Consider the following 17,441-nt stretch of genomic DNA (forward strand, 5'->3'; position numbering starts at 1 on the left):
TTCTATCATATATCTTTTTTTTTTTCCACACACACGTGTCCAGATGTTACTGGGTGATGTACTTTACAGGGACACTCCCTGAATAGGTGCGTGGCTCGGTGGCGTTACTGTTGGAAACCAGGGCTGTAAAGCGTTTCACTCTCTGTGGCTGAAATGTGACACTGACTTCTTCACACAGGCCATCCTGAAGCGCAGCCTGAAGCCCACGTGTTCAGTCGTCCCCCTGATGAAGAGAGGCCACACCAACAACCTCGAGTTTTTCCTCTCCAACGTCGGGAGAATCTTCATGAACGGGTGAGGAGAGCCTCCCTCGTTGGCTGTTTGACTGTGACAGCTGCTCACTCACACCACTCTCTGACTTTAGCATCGACGTGGACGCCAACGCCCTGTGCCCCGCTGTGACCTACCCTGTGCCGGTTGGCACTCCAATGATCTCGCCCTTGGTGCAGTGGGACCACGCCCAGACGTGGGATATCCCTAAAGCGGAACACTTCCTGTCGGGCTCGGGAGGCTCTGGTTCTGCGGCGGTGTATAACATTGGTAAGAAGTGCGCTCGCAGCGTTTCCATCGCAGTAAAAACATTTTTCTGATTTGGTTTAACGTCGTGTCATTGATGTAACAGACGTAAGCCCAGAGTCTGCAGACCACTATCTCATTGGACACAGCATCGATGGGCGTGTCCTCTACCCGGCGACCGGTTACCTGGTGCTGGCCTGGCGCACCTTGGTGAGGAGTCTAGGGGTTGTCATGGAAACGACACCCGTAACCTTTGAGGACGTGACTATCCACAGGGCCACCATCCTGTCAAACGCCAGTAAGTATGGGAGGCGTGGCTTGTTAATGGCTCGAACCACGATCACATGACCTCGTCAAGCAGGTGAGGTCATGTGATTGGCCCAGTGCCTATCCTGTCAGTCCCACTTTAACCAGTAAGAGATGATGTGGAGGCGGTGAGACGTGATACAGCTCTGTAAGGACTGCCGAGCGTCTTAGTTACGCCACACTGAAGATTTCACACGTGGCGTTTAAATCCCTGAACTCTGTGATTGGATGATGAAAATCCTCGACGCTCGTTATTGGCTGCCGTGCTTCGTTTGACACGCCAGCGCTCTGCGTTGCTCTGCAGTGCACCGGCATGTTAAACCACGTCAAACGAGGCTTTTGTAACATTTTTCAGATTGAAAGTGAAATAATATCAAATATTGGCATTAATATTTAAAAATCTTCCTTCCTTAATTCCTTGCTTCCTTCCTAACGCCTTGTATTAAATTCAGAAACCTTCCAAGGAGACTGACATACATCTTTGTTTCGGTTGCGTATCGATGTTATTCTAGCTGAATTTGACCTTTGAGATAATTTTAAAGATGTTTTCTTTGACAAATGATGGTGGGGTGGCTGTAGCTCAGGCGGTAGAGCAGGTCATCTACTGATTGGAAGGTTGGTGGTTCGATTCCTGGCTTCCCCTAGTCTGCATGCCAAATATCCTTGGGCAAGATATTAACCCCCAAATTGCTCTCCGATGCATCCATCGGAGTATGAATGTGTGTGAATGTTACTTAGAAAGCACTTAGAACAATGTGCTTGTGCGAATGGGTGAATGCACAAGTTGTGTAAAGTGCTTTGAGTGCTCAGAAGAGTAGAAAAGCGCTATATAAGAACCAGTCCATTTACCATTTACTTTACTGTGTCACATGAATCCAAGGGTTAGACGTTGTACGCACCAGCAGCTCAGTCTGATTTTTCTTCTGAATAATTATTTTTCCTCGTTAATAAGACAGAAGTATTTCATTTCCATTTCCTCGATGACTCGATGGAGTCACTGCCAGACGACTTCATCACTAAAATAATCAACAGCAACATCTTTACATTTAATCTGTTTTTTGTGACTTTTATTGTGAAAAACCCTGTTTTTGATAAGTGCATTATTATCATTATTATTATTATTATTGTTATTGTTATTGTTATTGTTATTATTATTATTATTATTATTATTATTGTTATAGTGGATGAAGCTGTTGACTGTTTGTCACAGGTGCGGTGCAGTTGGAGGTGCGTCTCATGCTCGCCACCAGCAGGTTTGAGGTTTCGGAGAACGGGAACCTGACTGTCAGCGGTACGTCTTTGCTGCCATCATGAGCGCACAGGCTGAGCTGCTGATAAACATCCCAAAGTTTACACATCGTTTACATTTGTAGCTGAAAATCACACACACACAACATTATATCCACAAACATATTGTTTATTATTTAGCGCAGCATCGTTTAAACGGCTGTGAGAACACAAACGTTTCCCGTCTCGCTCAGCTGCTGATTGGTTCAGCACAGGCCGGCTGTAGCTCAGGTCACATGACACCCAGCTGCATCCATCAGACTGAGGTGAAGCTCTGTGACCAGTGAACAAAACCTCAGAGGTCTCAGTTAGTTTTTCCAGTGACAGAGTAAAACTCGTCTGCAGACTTTCAGTATGAACTCGTGAATATTCAGAATCGCTGCACAAATGGTTTTCAGGTAAGGTGAGCATCCTGGAGGAGTCGGCACTCGATTCATTCCACAGTGAGATCAGCCGGCAGGCTGCCGACAGGAGCGACGCCTCGATGAAGCTTAACGCACACGAGATCTACAAGGAGCTCAGACTGCGAGGTTACGACTATGGAAAAACCTTTCAGGGCATCTTGGAGTCAAACACGGCAGGTACGCTGGAAGGACAGTCAGGACATCATTCGAATTATAGTCAGTTTGATGTTGGTAGGACTGGTTTTCTAATAATCTGATTGGCTGTTTCTAGGAGACCGTGGGAAGCTGGAATGGACAGGAAACTGGGTGACGTTTCTGGACACCATGTTGCAGATGATCGTCTTGGGGCTGCCGGGTGGAGGTTTGCGTTTGCCGACCAGAATCCGCTCCGTGTGCGTCCATCCGGCTGCACACCTGGAAAAAGTCAGCGAGTACGCTGAAGGAAAGCAAGGTGTGTTTTCCTCCCTCACTTCAGATCAGCAGCAGTGACTCCTCCTAATTGTTACTTTAGCACGGCGGTTTGTGGCCGTCATGCCAACATGATGTGACTGTTTTATGTGTAAAACACCAGCTGCTGTTCGCTCTCAGCGTTTGGTCCCTTTCAGCTCGATGTTTGACTCTGTTTGATTCCTGCAGCGGTTGATGTCCTCGTAAGCCGTTACCTTGACAGCATCACTGCTGGTGGAGTCCAGATCTGTGGCCTGCACGCCACAGTAGCCCCTCGCCGGCAGCAGCTGCAGAGCCCGCCCACACTGGAGGAATTCCTGTTTGTTCCTTATGTGGAGACGGACTGCCTTACAGCCAACGGGAAGCTGGCAGAGCAGCTGAGGCTTTGCAAAGGTACAGAGAGTCTCTCCATCACAGGGCCCTGCATCACTTACATGCAGTAAACATATGAGTGATAACTGGATCAAAATAATGATTGCATGTGTGAGGAGACGGATATCATGGGATTGTCTGGTCGTTCACACCTTTATCCCTGTATGTATTTAATAACTGTTACCTGTTAGACTTGTTTTTATCTCCTCGTGAGGAGATGACGAACATCAAACCAAACATCGTGCTAAAGTCCGTCTTCTTTCCTGTCCTCCTTGTCCAGCTTTGATCCACAGACTGCAGCAGAAGCTGGCCCCTCATGGTGTCAAGCTCTCCATCCCGGGGTTACAGGGGGGGTCGGATGCACCTCTTCCCAGCGGTGAGCCTTCTGAGCCCAGCCTGCTGCGGCTGCTAACCCTGCTCTGTGGCCTCGAGTTCAATGGGAACCTCCACTCTGAGCTGGAGCAGGTGGTGCAGAAGGAGCGGGTGTGCCTGCTTAAAGACGACCTGCTCCAGGGTCTGCTGGTCAGCGACGCCCTGAGACATTGCCTCGACATCACGGTGGAAAACAGCACACCTGGCAGGATCAAAGTGTTGGAGGTAAGACTCACAAACAGCTGGATTCAGCTGGATTATTTCCACACACTCATCATTTTCACGTCTCTGACTCCTGCAGGCTCTCTCAGACGACAGCCAGCTCTTCTCTCGTGTCATGCCCCTGCTCAACATCCAGCCCATGCTCCGTGTGGACTACACTGCGACTGCGGCCAGTCTGGACCTTCTGGCCCCCCACCAGGCTCCCCTGGAGGAGCTCGGTGTCGCTGCGGCTCAGTGGGATCCTCTGACCGGCCCAGCTGCTGGAGACATTGCTGTGGGGGCAGACCTGGTGCTGTGTAACCATGCATGGGGTCCAGTGAGGACAGAGCCCAGGCTGCTGGTAGCAAATCTGGCATCTGGAGCCAAAGAAAGTGGGTTTGTTCTCCTCCACACGCTGCTGAAGGGGGAGACTGTGGGGGAGACTGTGGCCTTCCTGTCCAGCACTGCTCAGAGCAGCAGCCAGCAGGGACTCCTCACACAGGTGTGTTTAAACACATTTTTACACCCTGCTCTGCTCCTGTGACGTGCTGTCAGCTGAGTTTTGATTATTCTGATTTTGTTTGAAGGCTGAGTGGGAGGAAGTGTTCTCAGAGGAGTCTCTTAACCTGGTGGCTGTCAGGAAGTCTTTCTATGGCTCCGCCCTCTTTCTGTGTCGCCGTCAGTCTGTGAGCAAACAGCCGGTTTTCCTGCCTGTGGACAGCAAAGACTATCAGTGGGTGGAAACGCTCAAGGTGGGTCCCACGTCGTCTCTCTGTCTGTCGTTGTCCCCGAACACTCACAGCAGCCAAAGTGCTTGCTCATCAGGCTCGTCTGATTGGCTGGTTTCTCTGTGTTATCATAAACTATATATGAGAGAGATTTGAGCTGTTTAAAAGTCTAACTGTGGGGGACTTTGCTCCGCAGCAGGAAGTGATGTCAGTGTCCTCAGACCATCCAGTGTGGCTGACTGCTTCTCAGGCAGAGTGTGGGATTGTGGGAATGGTCAACTGTTTACGGCAAGAGCCTGGTGGCAACCGAATACGGTAAGACATCGTTAACAGCTCGTTGTTTTCACACTGCAGGTTTTATTTAGAAAGGGTCACACCAAGACTTCCAGTCAGGATTTAGAGTCCATGTTGGCACACGCTAACATGCTAACAGCACTGCTGGATCTTACTGATGATCACTAATGTGCCAAAGCACAGGTTTCTAATAGACTCAGCACGAGTGTGATCGGTGAGTCGTTAACAACACTTCACTTGTACAGTGGAAACATAGTGGATACTTTCTGTTGCTTTTATTTCTGTGTAAAGTCAAATGATAAGGATCAGTTGATCCCACAGGCCTGACTCAGAGGCTCAAACCTCTGAGGACTCGTTCTCCGCTTCCAGGTTCAGGCCAAGCTAAAGTCTGTCACAGTCTGACCTGGTTCAACACTTTGGGTTCACTGTTGTATTATTCATGTGTTACAGCAGGACAAACGTGTCTTTATGCCTGTTTGTGCGTCTTCTCTCGTTTTGTCACCAGCTGTGTGTTTGTGTCCAATCTAAACGAGTCTTCAGCAGCACCAGCCCTCCAGCAGGACCACCAGTCCATCCAGTCAGTACTGCAGAAGGATCTGGTCATGAACGTGTTCAGGGACGGACGCTGGGGCACCTTCAGACACCAGCTCATCACTCATGGTTTGACTCACACTCATACGGTGTATTTAAGGAGGCGAATGAGCTGCAGATGGTCACGTGTCAGTATCCACTCATGTTTGTGTCCAGGTCACTTTACATGTCTCGGCCTGCGCTCTAAACGTGTGAAGGACGCACTTCCTATGAATGACATCACAAACATAAAGAAAAATAATGACTTTGTTATTTACACGTCATTCTTACACTTCTATTTCAAGACGCTGCAACACTCTGAGAGTTGAGATTCAGCTGCACTTTTTACAAAAATGAATCTGTAAAATCTGCAAAACTGTAAAATTACATGAAACAAACAGTCGTCACAGTCAGAATGACTTTTAATTGTTGAGCTGTGCTCTCTCACAAAGCCCTGTAAGGCGCACCTGCTGCAGGTGTTTGAACCCAGCAGTGAGTTAGACAGTTCTGCCTTGTTCCCTCTTAGTTCCCTCTTGGTTCCCTCTTAGTTCCCACCTAGTTCCCTCTTAGTTCCCACCTAGTTCCCTCTTAGTTTCCACCTATTTCCCTCTTAGTTTCCACCTATTTCCCTCTTAGTTCCCACCTAGTTCCCTCTTAGTTCCCACCTAGTTCCCTCTTAGTTCCCACCTAGTTCCCTCTTAGTTCCCACCTAGTTCCCTCTTAGTTCCCACCTAGTTCCCTCTTAGTTCCCTCTTAGTTCCCTCTTGGTTCCCGTGCTCACTGAGGCTTTTCTGCGTGCCGTTTCAGATGTAAATGAAGCGCCGACCGAGGCTGCTTACGTCAACGTGCTGACACGAGGTGACCTGTCGTCTCTGCGCTGGATCGCGTCCCCGCTTCGCCACTTTGTGAGCAGCAGCCCTGCTGTGCAGCTGTGCCACGTCTACTACAGCTCGCTCAACTTCAGAGATATCATGCTGGCTACTGGCAAGCTGCCGCCTGACGCCATCCCAGGTAGTGTGTCTGTACACAGCAAGTAATGCCACACACTGGTGGGTCGTAGTGTGTGATGCTGTTGTTGAACATTCAGAGCTGCAGTCACATGACAAACCTTTTCCATTCGTTATTTGTTGTAAAGGGGACCAGGCTCTAAAGCAGTGCATGCTGGGTATGGAGTTTTCTGGTCGCGACCCCAGCGGGCGTCGTGTGATGGGGCTGTTGCCTGCTAAAGGCCTGGCGACGGTTGTGGATGCTGACAGAAGGTTCCTTTGGGAGGTTCCCCACAGCTGGTCAGTGTGCGGTGAACTCTGAACGTTCTCATCAGTCTGTTTCCACACATGAAGCTGTTTGTGCTGAAAGTCCTCAAACTGAACAGCCTGATTAGAAACATTGTATCAACTCACCTCAGTTTAGTCCTGCAGATACACAGTATCAGCACGTCCTACACATCTGTAACACAAAGATCCTCTTTAGCTGAACCCTCACAGACACCTGCTGATATGATGACAAAGCTGTGTGTGTGCACGTGTGTGTGTGTGTGTGTCCGTGCGTGTGCACGTGTGTGGGTGTGTGTGTTAGATAAAAGAATCACTGTATGAATGTGTGTGTGAATGAGCAGACAGGCGTGTAAGTACTCGATTATTAGGTGAGACAGTCTTCAGTGTCCAAGCCTGAAGGCGGAGCACTGACACAGGATTCATTTATTCATTAGTCTCATTCATGAAGCTACTGCTGTGCAGTTTCTCCAGCATACAGCACAATTACATCCTGCTACATAAAACACACACTTATTGTGTGTGTGTGTGTTTGCAGGACACTGGAGCAGGCAGCTTCTGTGCCAGTGGTTTATGCCACAGCGTATTACTCCCTGGTAGTGCGTGGCAGATTACGCCCTGGAGAGACCGTGCTCATCCACTCAGGGTCAGGAGGCGTGGGCCAGGCTGCCATCGCCATAGCGCTCAGTAAGAAGTGCAGAGTGTTTACTACAGTCGGTGAGTATGTAACACTCGCACACAGACTCACAGTAACAACATCAAACTCTTATTATAGATTCTTTTAAAGCCTTTGCTAAGAACCTGTAATTATATCTCATGTCTTTTTACCCTAACTTTGGGGGCGGGGCCTCTTGTCTAGGCTCAATGGAGAAGCGGACGTACCTGCAGAAGAGATTCCCTCAGCTATCAGCAGAGGCTTTCGCCAACTCCAGAGATACTTCCTTCGAACGGCACATTCTGCTCCACACACAAGGCAAAGGTAGCTGCTCTCAGTGCTCCAGGGGACGATTGACATGACATCAGATATCTTGGATTAGCAGTCAGCAATCATTCCCTGTGCTCTGCTGCAGGGATGGAAGACCATTCTTCCAAACAATATTCCCTGAGCGTTAATATACATTAGTATAAATGGCACTTACAGGTTACTCCAGCCTTTGAACACAGTCGTATTCCAAGAGCAGAGGGGCTGCTGTGAGTGGCTGATGAAAGCTGGGCCTGCAAAGCTGCTCGGGGCCCCGGCTTGAGAAGGCAGGCGAGATATGTGAAGGCCAGAGGCAGTGCCCTCACCCGTCGGCTCCATCCAGGCTCTGCACCGCCTTATGGATTATACTCAAAGGATCAGAGACTGGACTGTTTGAACAGAGAGCCGGTCTTGGATCCAGAGACGGACATTAAGTCCAGAATTTCTTGTCTTTCTTTTAATTGTAATTTTCCCCGTCAGGTCACGGTGCTGCTGCTCAGGAGCTCACTTTAAACTCATTATTGGTGAAATCTGCATCCTGCACCTGTGCCAGTGTGTTTCCTCCCAGTGCTGCATCGATGACTGTGTGTGCTTCTGTGTGAGCACTGGTGCTGTTTGTCGTTGTCAGCTCCGCCTCCTCTAACATGTTTGATGTTTCCTCTGTGGGATTTTAAAAGCCGGTGTGGAACACGGCACATGTACTGCAGACACTTTGTTCCATGTTGAGGAACCCAAGAATGTCCTGCAACAAGACTTATGCACACAAAGCTTTAGCAGGTTTTTGAGTTTAACAAGTAACAGTTGTGTGCACTGAGAAATCACCACAGTTATACTTCCATATTATACACTGACTGTGTGACGTTGTGTTTGCTGTGTGTGTTTCAGGGGTGGATGTGGTGCTGAATTCTCTGGCTGAGGAGAAGCTGCAGGCCAGTGTTCGCTGCCTCGCTCGACACGGACGATTCCTGGAGATCGGCAAATATGACCTTTCCAACAACACTCCTCTGGGTCAGTAGATTTGGTGTTTATTGACAACAGGATAGATGAATATATAAACCTGTTTTATTCATTTTTTAAAGGTTCCTGTAGGTGTTAACCAGAGTTTTGTTGTCATAAACGATTCTTGAAGCCTTGACAAACGCTGTCACGTTGCTGTGATTCCTTCAGGGATGGCGTTATTCCTTAAGAATGTGGCTTTCCATGGTATCCTGCTGGATGCTCTCTTTGAAGAGGGCAATCAAGAGTGGGAGGAGGTGTCCCAGTGTCTGCAGGAGGGCATTGTGGGAGGAGTAGTTCAGCCTCTGAGAACCACAGTGTTCGATAAGGACCAAGTGGAGCAAGCATTCAGATACATGGCTCAGGGCAAGCACATCGGCAAGGTCCTGGTTCAGGTGAGTGAAGTGTTTGTACTGGACCTGCCCATCCCTACATGCATGTGGTTGGTATGTTACTGTGACTGCAGAGTGGTTGGACTGGTGCTTATCTTCTGACCAGCTTTTCTTTTCTCACAGGTGCGTTGTGAGGAACAGGGAGCAGCTGTACAGGCTGCTTGCCCTCTGTCGCTGCCAGCTATCTGTCGCACCTTCTGCCACTCGTCCCACTCCTACATTATAACTGGGGGGCTCGGGGGGTTTGGTTTGGAGCTTGCTCAGTGGCTGATGGAGAGGGGAGCCCGCAAACTGGTGCTGACTTCTAGATCAGGCGTGAGAAACGGTAAGGCACGATGACACGGTGCTTCTTACTGATGTGCACAGTCCTGCATCAGTGCTGATGTGACTCATCTTACAGCTTCACTGTTGAACTGTCTTCAGGTTACCAGGCGAAGCGGGTGCATGAATGGCAGAATCAGGGCGTGGAGGTGTTTGTGTCCACCAGTGATGTCGGCACACTGAAAGGAACAGAGCAACTGATTGCTGAGGCCCGTGCCATGGGTCCAGTGGGTGGTGTCTTTCACCTAGCCATGGTCAGATTCCCTTTAGTTATTTATATGTGTCACCTTGGAAAAATCATGTTTTCACAGGTTTTATGGTCCTTCCTAAATTTGGACTACATGTATGTGGTTAGTGCACTTTGGCTGCTGTAGCTGTCACTGAGCTGAGCCCTCCATACTTTTGCTCTTCAGTGTCACTAACTAACTGTGGGTGGGGTAACTGCCCCTCCCAGAAACAAGCCGTGGATGTGTTAGAGGCAGCAGTGACTTTTTACAGCGAGCAGGGGAGAGTGCTACCTTTCATGTTTGTACCAGTGCTAATACCTAACAGTAGCTTTCTTTCTTTACTTTTAATTAAAAAAAAATACATACAGAATTTTATTTTCTAAAGTAACTTCTCAGTCAAGACGGTTTGTTTACATTTACGACGTCGTCCACCTTCCAGCAGCCGCGTCACTTGCTGTCTGACGTTGCTGTCAGTGTTTGGATGCTGCATTATTACTGCATTATTGCTGCATTATTACTGCATTATTATCGCATTATTACTGCATACTGGAATGATGGTCAGATCCCTTTGTTGGACTTCAATAGCTGCAGTGTCACATGACATGCAACGAAAACAAAAGGAAGAACGATGCTCTCAAATTTCTCATCTATCACATGCTAACATGCTAACAGCTAAACAACTACTAGTTAACGTGTAAAGTGACCGTTTGTTGATGTTTGTTTGCATTCAGGTGTTGAAAGACGGTATGTTGGAGAATTTAACTCCTCAGCTTTATCTCGAAGTTAACAAACCTAAAAATGACGGCACCATCAACCTGGACAGGTAAGTCAAGAGTGGCTCCTCCCTCTGTGTGTCACTGGGTACCATCATGAGCTGATCTCTGGATGCTTCCATTCCCTCTCTAGAGTAACAAGGAAACTGTGTCCCGAGCTCAGACACTTTGTGGCCTTCTCTTCAGTCAGCTGTGGCCGTGGCAACGCTGGCCAAAGTAATTATGGCTACGCCAACTCTGCGATGGAGCGCGTGTGTGAGAAGCGCCACTATGATGGCCTGCCTGGACTTGCAGTCCAGTGGGGTGCCATTGGTGATGTTGGGGTGGTTCTAGAGACCATGGGTGGGAATGATGCTGTGATCGGTGGCACCCTCCCGCAGCGCATGGCCTCCTGTCTGGAAGTGCTGGACTTCTTCCTGTGCCAGCAGCACCCAGTGGTGTCCAGCTTTGTGCTGGCAGAGAGGACGGTCGTAAAGAGTGAAGCAGGAAACCGGAAAGACTTGGTGGATGCTGTAGCTCACATTCTAGGTAAGAGTCAAGTTATACCAAACTAGCGTTCATAAAGGTGTTATATAAGAAAAGACCTCCGTCCTGAGTCGCTTTGGTAATCTTTGAGGTTACTTTGTATCACAGACATCGACTCATTTCTTTGTTGTTTTTAACTTCTTCTCACTCACAGGTGTGCGGGATGTCAGCAGTCTGAATGCTGACACCTCATTGGCTGATTTGGGTCTGGACTCTTTGATGGGCGTTGAGGTTCGCCAGACTCTGGAACGCGACTATGACATCGTCATGGCCATGAGGGATATCCGCCAGCTCACCATTAACAAGTTGCGAGAGCTGGCCAATAGCAAGCCAGAAGGAACAAGCGGTATGAAGAGCTGCTCTTTAAATGCAAAAGATCTTTGAAAAGGTTTCAAGTTGTAAAAAAGCACTGATGTATTTTTTTAAATCTAGCTCATCTTGTTGCATTTTAAGACTCTTGTTAGTATGAAATGTGTTTGTGTGTACAAACATAACTGAGTACATCTCCACACACTACAGCTAAGAAGGACGGCGTTCGCTCTGTGTTGGAGTCTGATCTGACCAAGCTGTTGGTCAGCCCCAGCAGCCCTACTGTGATGTCACTCAACAAGGTGAAGAGCCAGGACGCGCCCCTGTTCCTGGTACATCCCATCGAGGGCTCCATCGCAGCCTTTAAGACTCTTGCTTCTAAGCTCAGTGTGCCTTGCTACGGCTTGCAGTGCACCAAAGGTTTGTTATACTTTAAAGACAATGAAAATACAGAGTGCTGCACAAAAGGCAGGAGCTACTGTGCATATTTCCTTTCAAAATACAGAGTCCTTCATTGAAACGTGTGCAGACTCAGGTGGATGCAGTCAGAAACAGTTTGTAGACTTCAGTCAGTATTTGGTGTGTCCACCTTCCTCAGCACAGCCTCGACTCTCTGAGGAAGCTTTTTGTGATTGAAGTCAATCAAAGCTAGAATCCTTCAGGACGTCCACAGCTCAGCAGGATCCCACACTGCTGGGTCCAGGTCCGGGTTCTGGGCTGATAGTGTTGAGGTGTGTCTGCGGATGGAAACTGACTCCATTACTGACGTCACTTATGGAATCAATTCTTTTATTGATTCTATTATTGATTCTTATTGGCTCCGCTGTGAGAGTCGGAGAACAGTCAAACACATTCATTATGAGTGAATTATATGATGTCAAATGTTGGAGGTGTGATCAGTGTTTGGGTCATTGGTGTACTCTGTACTCTGTACACTGCATTACTTTTTTAGAAGTGTTCTATGTATCTTAATTACTCCCAAGACAAAGTAATTAGTTACTTGTCTATTAGTTACTTGTTACAGTGCTTTCTCTGTGAAGTGCACTGTCTCATAATTACATTTAACAATATAAACCTGCAGTCACACACACAAACATCTCTTTGCAAACAGGACACACAGAGTTTAGAGCAAACATGAAAACCAGCACAAACACACTGTGTGTTTGTGCTGGTACCTTAGAAACATGATGAGCTATAACAGAGGCGACAGCTCGACTGATCATCACTGCCTCTGTTACCTGCTGAAGCTCAGCTTCCTCATCGCTCTGAGCTCTTGGATAGCTTGGAGCTAGCATGCTGTCTGTCCAGGTCCAGTTTGCACTTTAGCACTCTCGTCCTTTTGTGCAATAAAAATAAAATATAAAAATAATATTCATGTCCAGCTTTGGACTGCGCCACTACAATTCGTCCTGATTGTAGCACAAGTGGAACCAATAAGCAGGATTCATAGGCAAGCAGACAACCAGTTCCAAGGAGTTGAACTACTGGGAAGAACCAGTGCGATGCATTTTGTGGTACGCGTCGTGGTAGCTCCTGGATTTAGGACAGACCTGAGGTTGATGAGAAGGATCTGGGTGTTGTAGGGCCGTCCTGGCTGACACGACGCTGCGTGAAGCTCTGGGATGCTGCCTCTGGACTGGCAGACTGGGGTGGTGGTTCCCCTGTTTAAAAACCTAGACCTGAGCGTGTGCTCAACTGTCACACTCCCCAGCCTCCTCTATGCCAGGGTGTGTCTGTCAGTCAGGCCTCTGATTCAGGAGGAAGCAGTTTGTGTTCTGGTCATGAACACTGGAGCAGCTCGTTGTCCTCTCGACTGCATTGCAGGGTCTGTGGGAGTTTGCCCAACCAGGCTACATGTGGTTTGTGAGGCTTTGTACTTTTGTAGGATCTTTATCTTACAGTATAAAGAGCCCTGCTGCAGCTGTTGTTGGCGCTTCATGGATAACTTTTCATGTTGTTTGAGTTTCAGGCTCGTTGGCGTTGCTGAGCTGTGTGGGTTTGTCAGCATAATGGGGCTCATATTAAAATGACTTTACAGTCACAGAGAAAAACTTTAAAATACAAAATCAACACTTTGAACCATCGTGGATACGACGTCTCCTTACTTGTCATCAAATGATGAGTGTGCGTCCTCACCAGGTGTCCCAATCATGTGTAGCAAAACGTGTGTAACTGTTAAACAGCAAAATGTGTTAAAGCTGAAAGTCTGATTGTAAAAAGGTAAAACTACAAACATTGTGCTAATTTATGCGTGTACATATACAGCTCCCTCCATAATGGCCCGAGAAAAATCAAAAACCTGATGTGATTTCATGTTTTCTGCGTTTCTGGCCACAGTCACAGTTTAAAAGTTTGTGGTTCTGTTCTCAGAGCTCACGTGTCGTGCACCAGCTGTTTATGTCACTGTGCAGCCAAACTAACTCGGCCTCGTGTGTTTCCTTTGCAGCTGCTCCTCTGGATAGCATTGAGTCCCTGGCTGCCTACTACGTGAGCTGTGTCAGGCAGGTGCAGCCGGACGGGCCGTACAGAGTCGCTGGATATTCTTTTGGTGCCTGTGTAGCATTTGAAATGTGCTCTCAGCTGCAGACCCAGAATCAGCCGGTGGAGTTCCTGTTTCTCTTTGATGGCTCACATTCATATGTGGCGGCGTACACACAGGTCAGAGAAACACTCGCGCATCTTTATTTCATGCAATCAAAACATATTAGGGATGATTGGCAGTGAGCCGCAGATGCATTAAATGTGAAGGAAGCGTCACATGTCACATGTCACGCTCGGGGATTTTACCTGAACGTGTTGACCTGTGATGGATGAAATCACAGGCCTGATCCGGGAACAGCAGGTTATCATAGTCACAATATGATTTGTTAAGCTTTCAGTATATGTGGGAATTTACTGCACCAGTCACTCTAACACTGATAAAGGCTGTTTCCTTATTCTAACTAAGCTGCTGTATAATGGGAGTGATGTTGGTTTTGAAGGATGAGCTCTGGTCACATGATCTGCATGTGACCAGGTTTAACTGTGTTTTTCATTTGCAGAGCTACAGGGCCAAGCTAACCCCCGGCAACGAGTCTGAGGCTGAGACTGAAGCCTTGTGTGCCTTCATCCAGCAGTTCACTGGCATTGAATACAACAAGGTATACTGGCTCTGACCCACACGTTCACACACAAATACTCCTTTATGTGGCATCAGCGTTAAAGGCCACACAACCTCAACTGTTGCCTCACGGTGCTTGTAACTGTAAGGTAAAGATGGTGACTGTAACATAGTCCAGTCTGAAGCTGCTGTTCCAGCACAGTCTGTGTGTGTGGTGCAGGTTTGACTCAATGATGTGATGTTTGGACCTGTTATAGAGACTAAAGTAAAACATTCGGTTAAATCAAAGCTTCGTACAGTTTCTCACTGAAAGCTGACATTTGTAACTCCTGAATATCGAAACATCTTCATTATGCATTTTTATATAATAAGTACTGTGATGTGCATTAATTATGTGTCACTTTTCTGAAAACAATAATCTCTCCACGAGCACGCGGTAAAGTTTGCTATGAACTTACAGTCGTCTCCATGGTTTCGTCTTACAGCTTTTGGAGACTCTTCTTCCGCTGTCAGACCTGAGTGCACGTGTCAGTGTGGCGGTGGACCTAATCACCTCCGCTCACAAGGACATCGACCGAGACTCACTGCATTTTGCAGCCTCCGCCTTCTACTACAAGCTAAAGGCTGCTGATGCATATGTACCTTCTGCAAAATACCACGGCAGTGTGAAGCTGCTGCGCGCCAAAACCAGCAGCGAATATGAGCAAAACCTGGGAGCTGACTATAAGCTCAGCGAGGTAACGACGCACATTTACATCAGTCTGTAGTACTTATCCTTACTGTGTGTGTGTGTGTGTGTGTGTGTGTGTGTGTGTGTGTGTGTGTGTGTGTGTGTGTTTTCTTCTTTAAACTCTCAGTCTGAGGCTTTGAATGTTCAAACCGTGTGATGCGTCTTTCTTCAGGTCTGTGATGGCGAGGTGTCGGTCCACGTCATCGAGGGAGATCACCGCACTTTCCTAGAAGGCGAGGGGGCGGAGTCTATCAAGAACATCATTCATAACTCACTGGCTGAGCGAGCTGTCAAACCAAGGGAGGGTTAAACATCCACCGTCTCTTCACCCTAATTCCTCAGCTTTCCCCAAACTAGACTGTAAATGTGTCGTTATAGGAAGTCTTTGCACTGCTTATGTTTTCATGCTACTTTTATCCTAATATCCAAATGTTAACGGTTAGTAAACCAATCGACATCCCATCATCTCACAGCTGTGAGATTTTGTTGCCATACGTTGTTGTTTGCAGATTTCATCCCACAACTAAATAACGTGGTTAAAAAATTAATGTAACTAAGTAACAATCACTGACACATTTATTGAATCCTGAATTGCATAACATCACTTAAATTGGTGTTTCTGCTCATGCAGACAGTAGACAGGCAAACGTGCTGCGACCAGCCTGATGAGCGACTGTGGAGGGCTGACCCTGCAGCTGTGTTTCTGCACACTAACTACTCGTAACACAAGCTGGAGGCATTTCTTTACTTTGTGACATTTGTTTACTTTTCAGTCATGTGACCACACAGTCATCAGTTACTGTGGCAACCAGCAAATGTTTACGTTGTCAAAAACTTAACAACAAATTAAGTGTTTCATAAACTGTATTTTTTTTAACAATGACACTCGTTGTGTTACTGTAATTTACAGACCAGTTATTTCACTAATTCAGAAGAAAAACACGGCTGCGTTTCTTCATGATGGACTGTATCAAACACGCTGTTGTTCTGATAGTCGCCTGTGACAGAGGCGTCGCTAAGGACCAAATGTGTCTCTTCAGAGGTTAATCAGAGATCGTGAATGATCACTGTAACATGAGAACAGTGAGATCATATTTACTGACGTAACCTCTGAGAAACTGTTTCCTTTTAAAGGCTTTGGTCCAGAGATCTAAAAACCTCAGCAAATAATCCAAACCTGAGTACAACAGCTGGCCTGAGACCTGTGATTGGGTCAGTGAAGGAAGCTGCTGATTGGAGATGAATGTGCTGAGTTACAGTAAGATGGACGTGACAATAAAGGCCTCTGTGTTTTATTGTAATATTTCTGTTATGTATTGTAGGACTAATAAAGGCCTCAACAGTCGCTCAGTGTTTTCCTTCATTGTAACGAGCCTGTCCTGTTGGATCTATGATTCCTGTGCTTTTATTGTCGTTACTATTTCTGATCATTTATTTTGTAAATATAGTTTTTGGGTTTTGTTTTTTAGAGGACGGGTCAGTTTATCAGGGACTGAAACACAAATCATGGGCGTTTATCAATATGCGTACTTGTGCATACTTGCGTTCTCGTGTACTCGTGATACGTCATCAGTCGGAGACCAAGTACTGTTCCAATTCAAAGTACGCATCACGCCGAGAACGCGAAAAAGTCCCGGATGTGTTCTCGATCCGCCCGTTTTATCGAGCATGCATCGGTGTGGACTTGGGACAGCTAAATATCCCAGAATGCATTTCGTCCAAAACTCAACAGCGGACTCCCGGCACATCGTTTCCAACCCCCCCCCCCCCCCCCCAAACCGCTCGCGGACTTCTCACTACTCAGGTTAAAGAAATCCCAGCAGCTGTCTATAGTATTGAGTGTCCACTAGAATAGAAATAAAAGCGTTCTAACATCTCACCTGCTTGTTTTTATTAAGGTATGTACACGTATGTACATGTACACTATTTTTATTAATAGAGGTTTCACTACTGAGGTTAACAATGATATATAAGTCACTTAGATCACTTCTAAATGTTAATGTTTGGTTTATTTCAGTGTTTTATTTGTTCCTGAGTAAACCGGTTTGGCTGTGATTAAAGTTAAGCTTCATAACATGTTACTCAGTTAAATTAGGAGGGGACGGCAGTAAAAACTCCGGACCTGTGACATCATCACGCACGCTGGTGTTCCGACTGTACAAATCACGAGTCCGTGCTCGCGTACTTGAGAATTGAGAAACTGCCCACGAGTCCGTGCTCGCGTTCTCGGCGGGTACGTACTCACCGAGAACGCGAGTACGTACTCGCGTACTTGGGCATTGATAAACGGCCCCTGTTGGCCCAGAAAACTCTTAGTCCCTGTTGACATGGCGCCACCC

General features: G+C 47.2%; 1 protein-coding gene across 2 annotated transcripts in view; it reads left to right on the forward strand.

Annotated features, from left to right (window-relative positions):
• fasn (fatty acid synthase) overlaps positions 1 to 16,447 on the forward strand; it is a 28,793-nt gene extending 12,346 nt beyond the window's left edge. The window contains exons 15-42 of one of the 2 annotated variants that reach the window (XM_063481816.1): positions 179 to 294; positions 365 to 540; positions 623 to 814; positions 2,033 to 2,113; positions 2,508 to 2,690; positions 2,785 to 2,964; positions 3,150 to 3,353; positions 3,613 to 3,929; positions 4,006 to 4,407; positions 4,493 to 4,657; positions 4,833 to 4,948; positions 5,433 to 5,587; positions 6,305 to 6,508; positions 6,633 to 6,783; positions 7,307 to 7,485; positions 7,628 to 7,747; positions 8,615 to 8,737; positions 8,897 to 9,120; positions 9,241 to 9,442; positions 9,541 to 9,692; positions 10,397 to 10,488; positions 10,572 to 10,966; positions 11,118 to 11,309; positions 11,483 to 11,692; positions 13,719 to 13,930; positions 14,314 to 14,412; positions 14,858 to 15,109; positions 15,275 to 16,447. In XM_063481816.1, the coding sequence (XP_063337886.1) occupies positions 179 to 294; positions 365 to 540; positions 623 to 814; positions 2,033 to 2,113; positions 2,508 to 2,690; positions 2,785 to 2,964; positions 3,150 to 3,353; positions 3,613 to 3,929; positions 4,006 to 4,407; positions 4,493 to 4,657; positions 4,833 to 4,948; positions 5,433 to 5,587; positions 6,305 to 6,508; positions 6,633 to 6,783; positions 7,307 to 7,485; positions 7,628 to 7,747; positions 8,615 to 8,737; positions 8,897 to 9,120; positions 9,241 to 9,442; positions 9,541 to 9,692; positions 10,397 to 10,488; positions 10,572 to 10,966; positions 11,118 to 11,309; positions 11,483 to 11,692; positions 13,719 to 13,930; positions 14,314 to 14,412; positions 14,858 to 15,109; positions 15,275 to 15,412 (5,232 nt within the window). In that variant the 3' untranslated portion in view covers positions 15,413 to 16,447. Of the gene's footprint in view, positions 1 to 178; positions 295 to 364; positions 541 to 622; positions 815 to 2,032; positions 2,114 to 2,507; positions 2,691 to 2,784; positions 2,965 to 3,149; positions 3,354 to 3,612; positions 3,930 to 4,005; positions 4,408 to 4,492; positions 4,658 to 4,829; positions 4,949 to 5,432; positions 5,588 to 6,304; positions 6,509 to 6,632; positions 6,784 to 7,306; positions 7,486 to 7,627; positions 7,748 to 8,614; positions 8,738 to 8,896; positions 9,121 to 9,240; positions 9,443 to 9,540; positions 9,693 to 10,396; positions 10,489 to 10,571; positions 10,967 to 11,117; positions 11,310 to 11,482; positions 11,693 to 13,718; positions 13,931 to 14,313; positions 14,413 to 14,857; positions 15,110 to 15,274 lie in introns of both variants that reach the window. The other variant, XM_063481815.1, reaches the window with a different exon arrangement.
• The last annotated feature ends 994 nt before the right edge of the window (positions 16,448 to 17,441 follow it).

Source organism: Pelmatolapia mariae, linkage group LG8 (assembly GCF_036321145.2).
Source record: "Pelmatolapia mariae isolate MD_Pm_ZW linkage group LG8, Pm_UMD_F_2, whole genome shotgun sequence".
NCBI classification, from domain to species: Eukaryota; Metazoa; Chordata; class Actinopteri; order Cichliformes; family Cichlidae; genus Pelmatolapia; species Pelmatolapia mariae.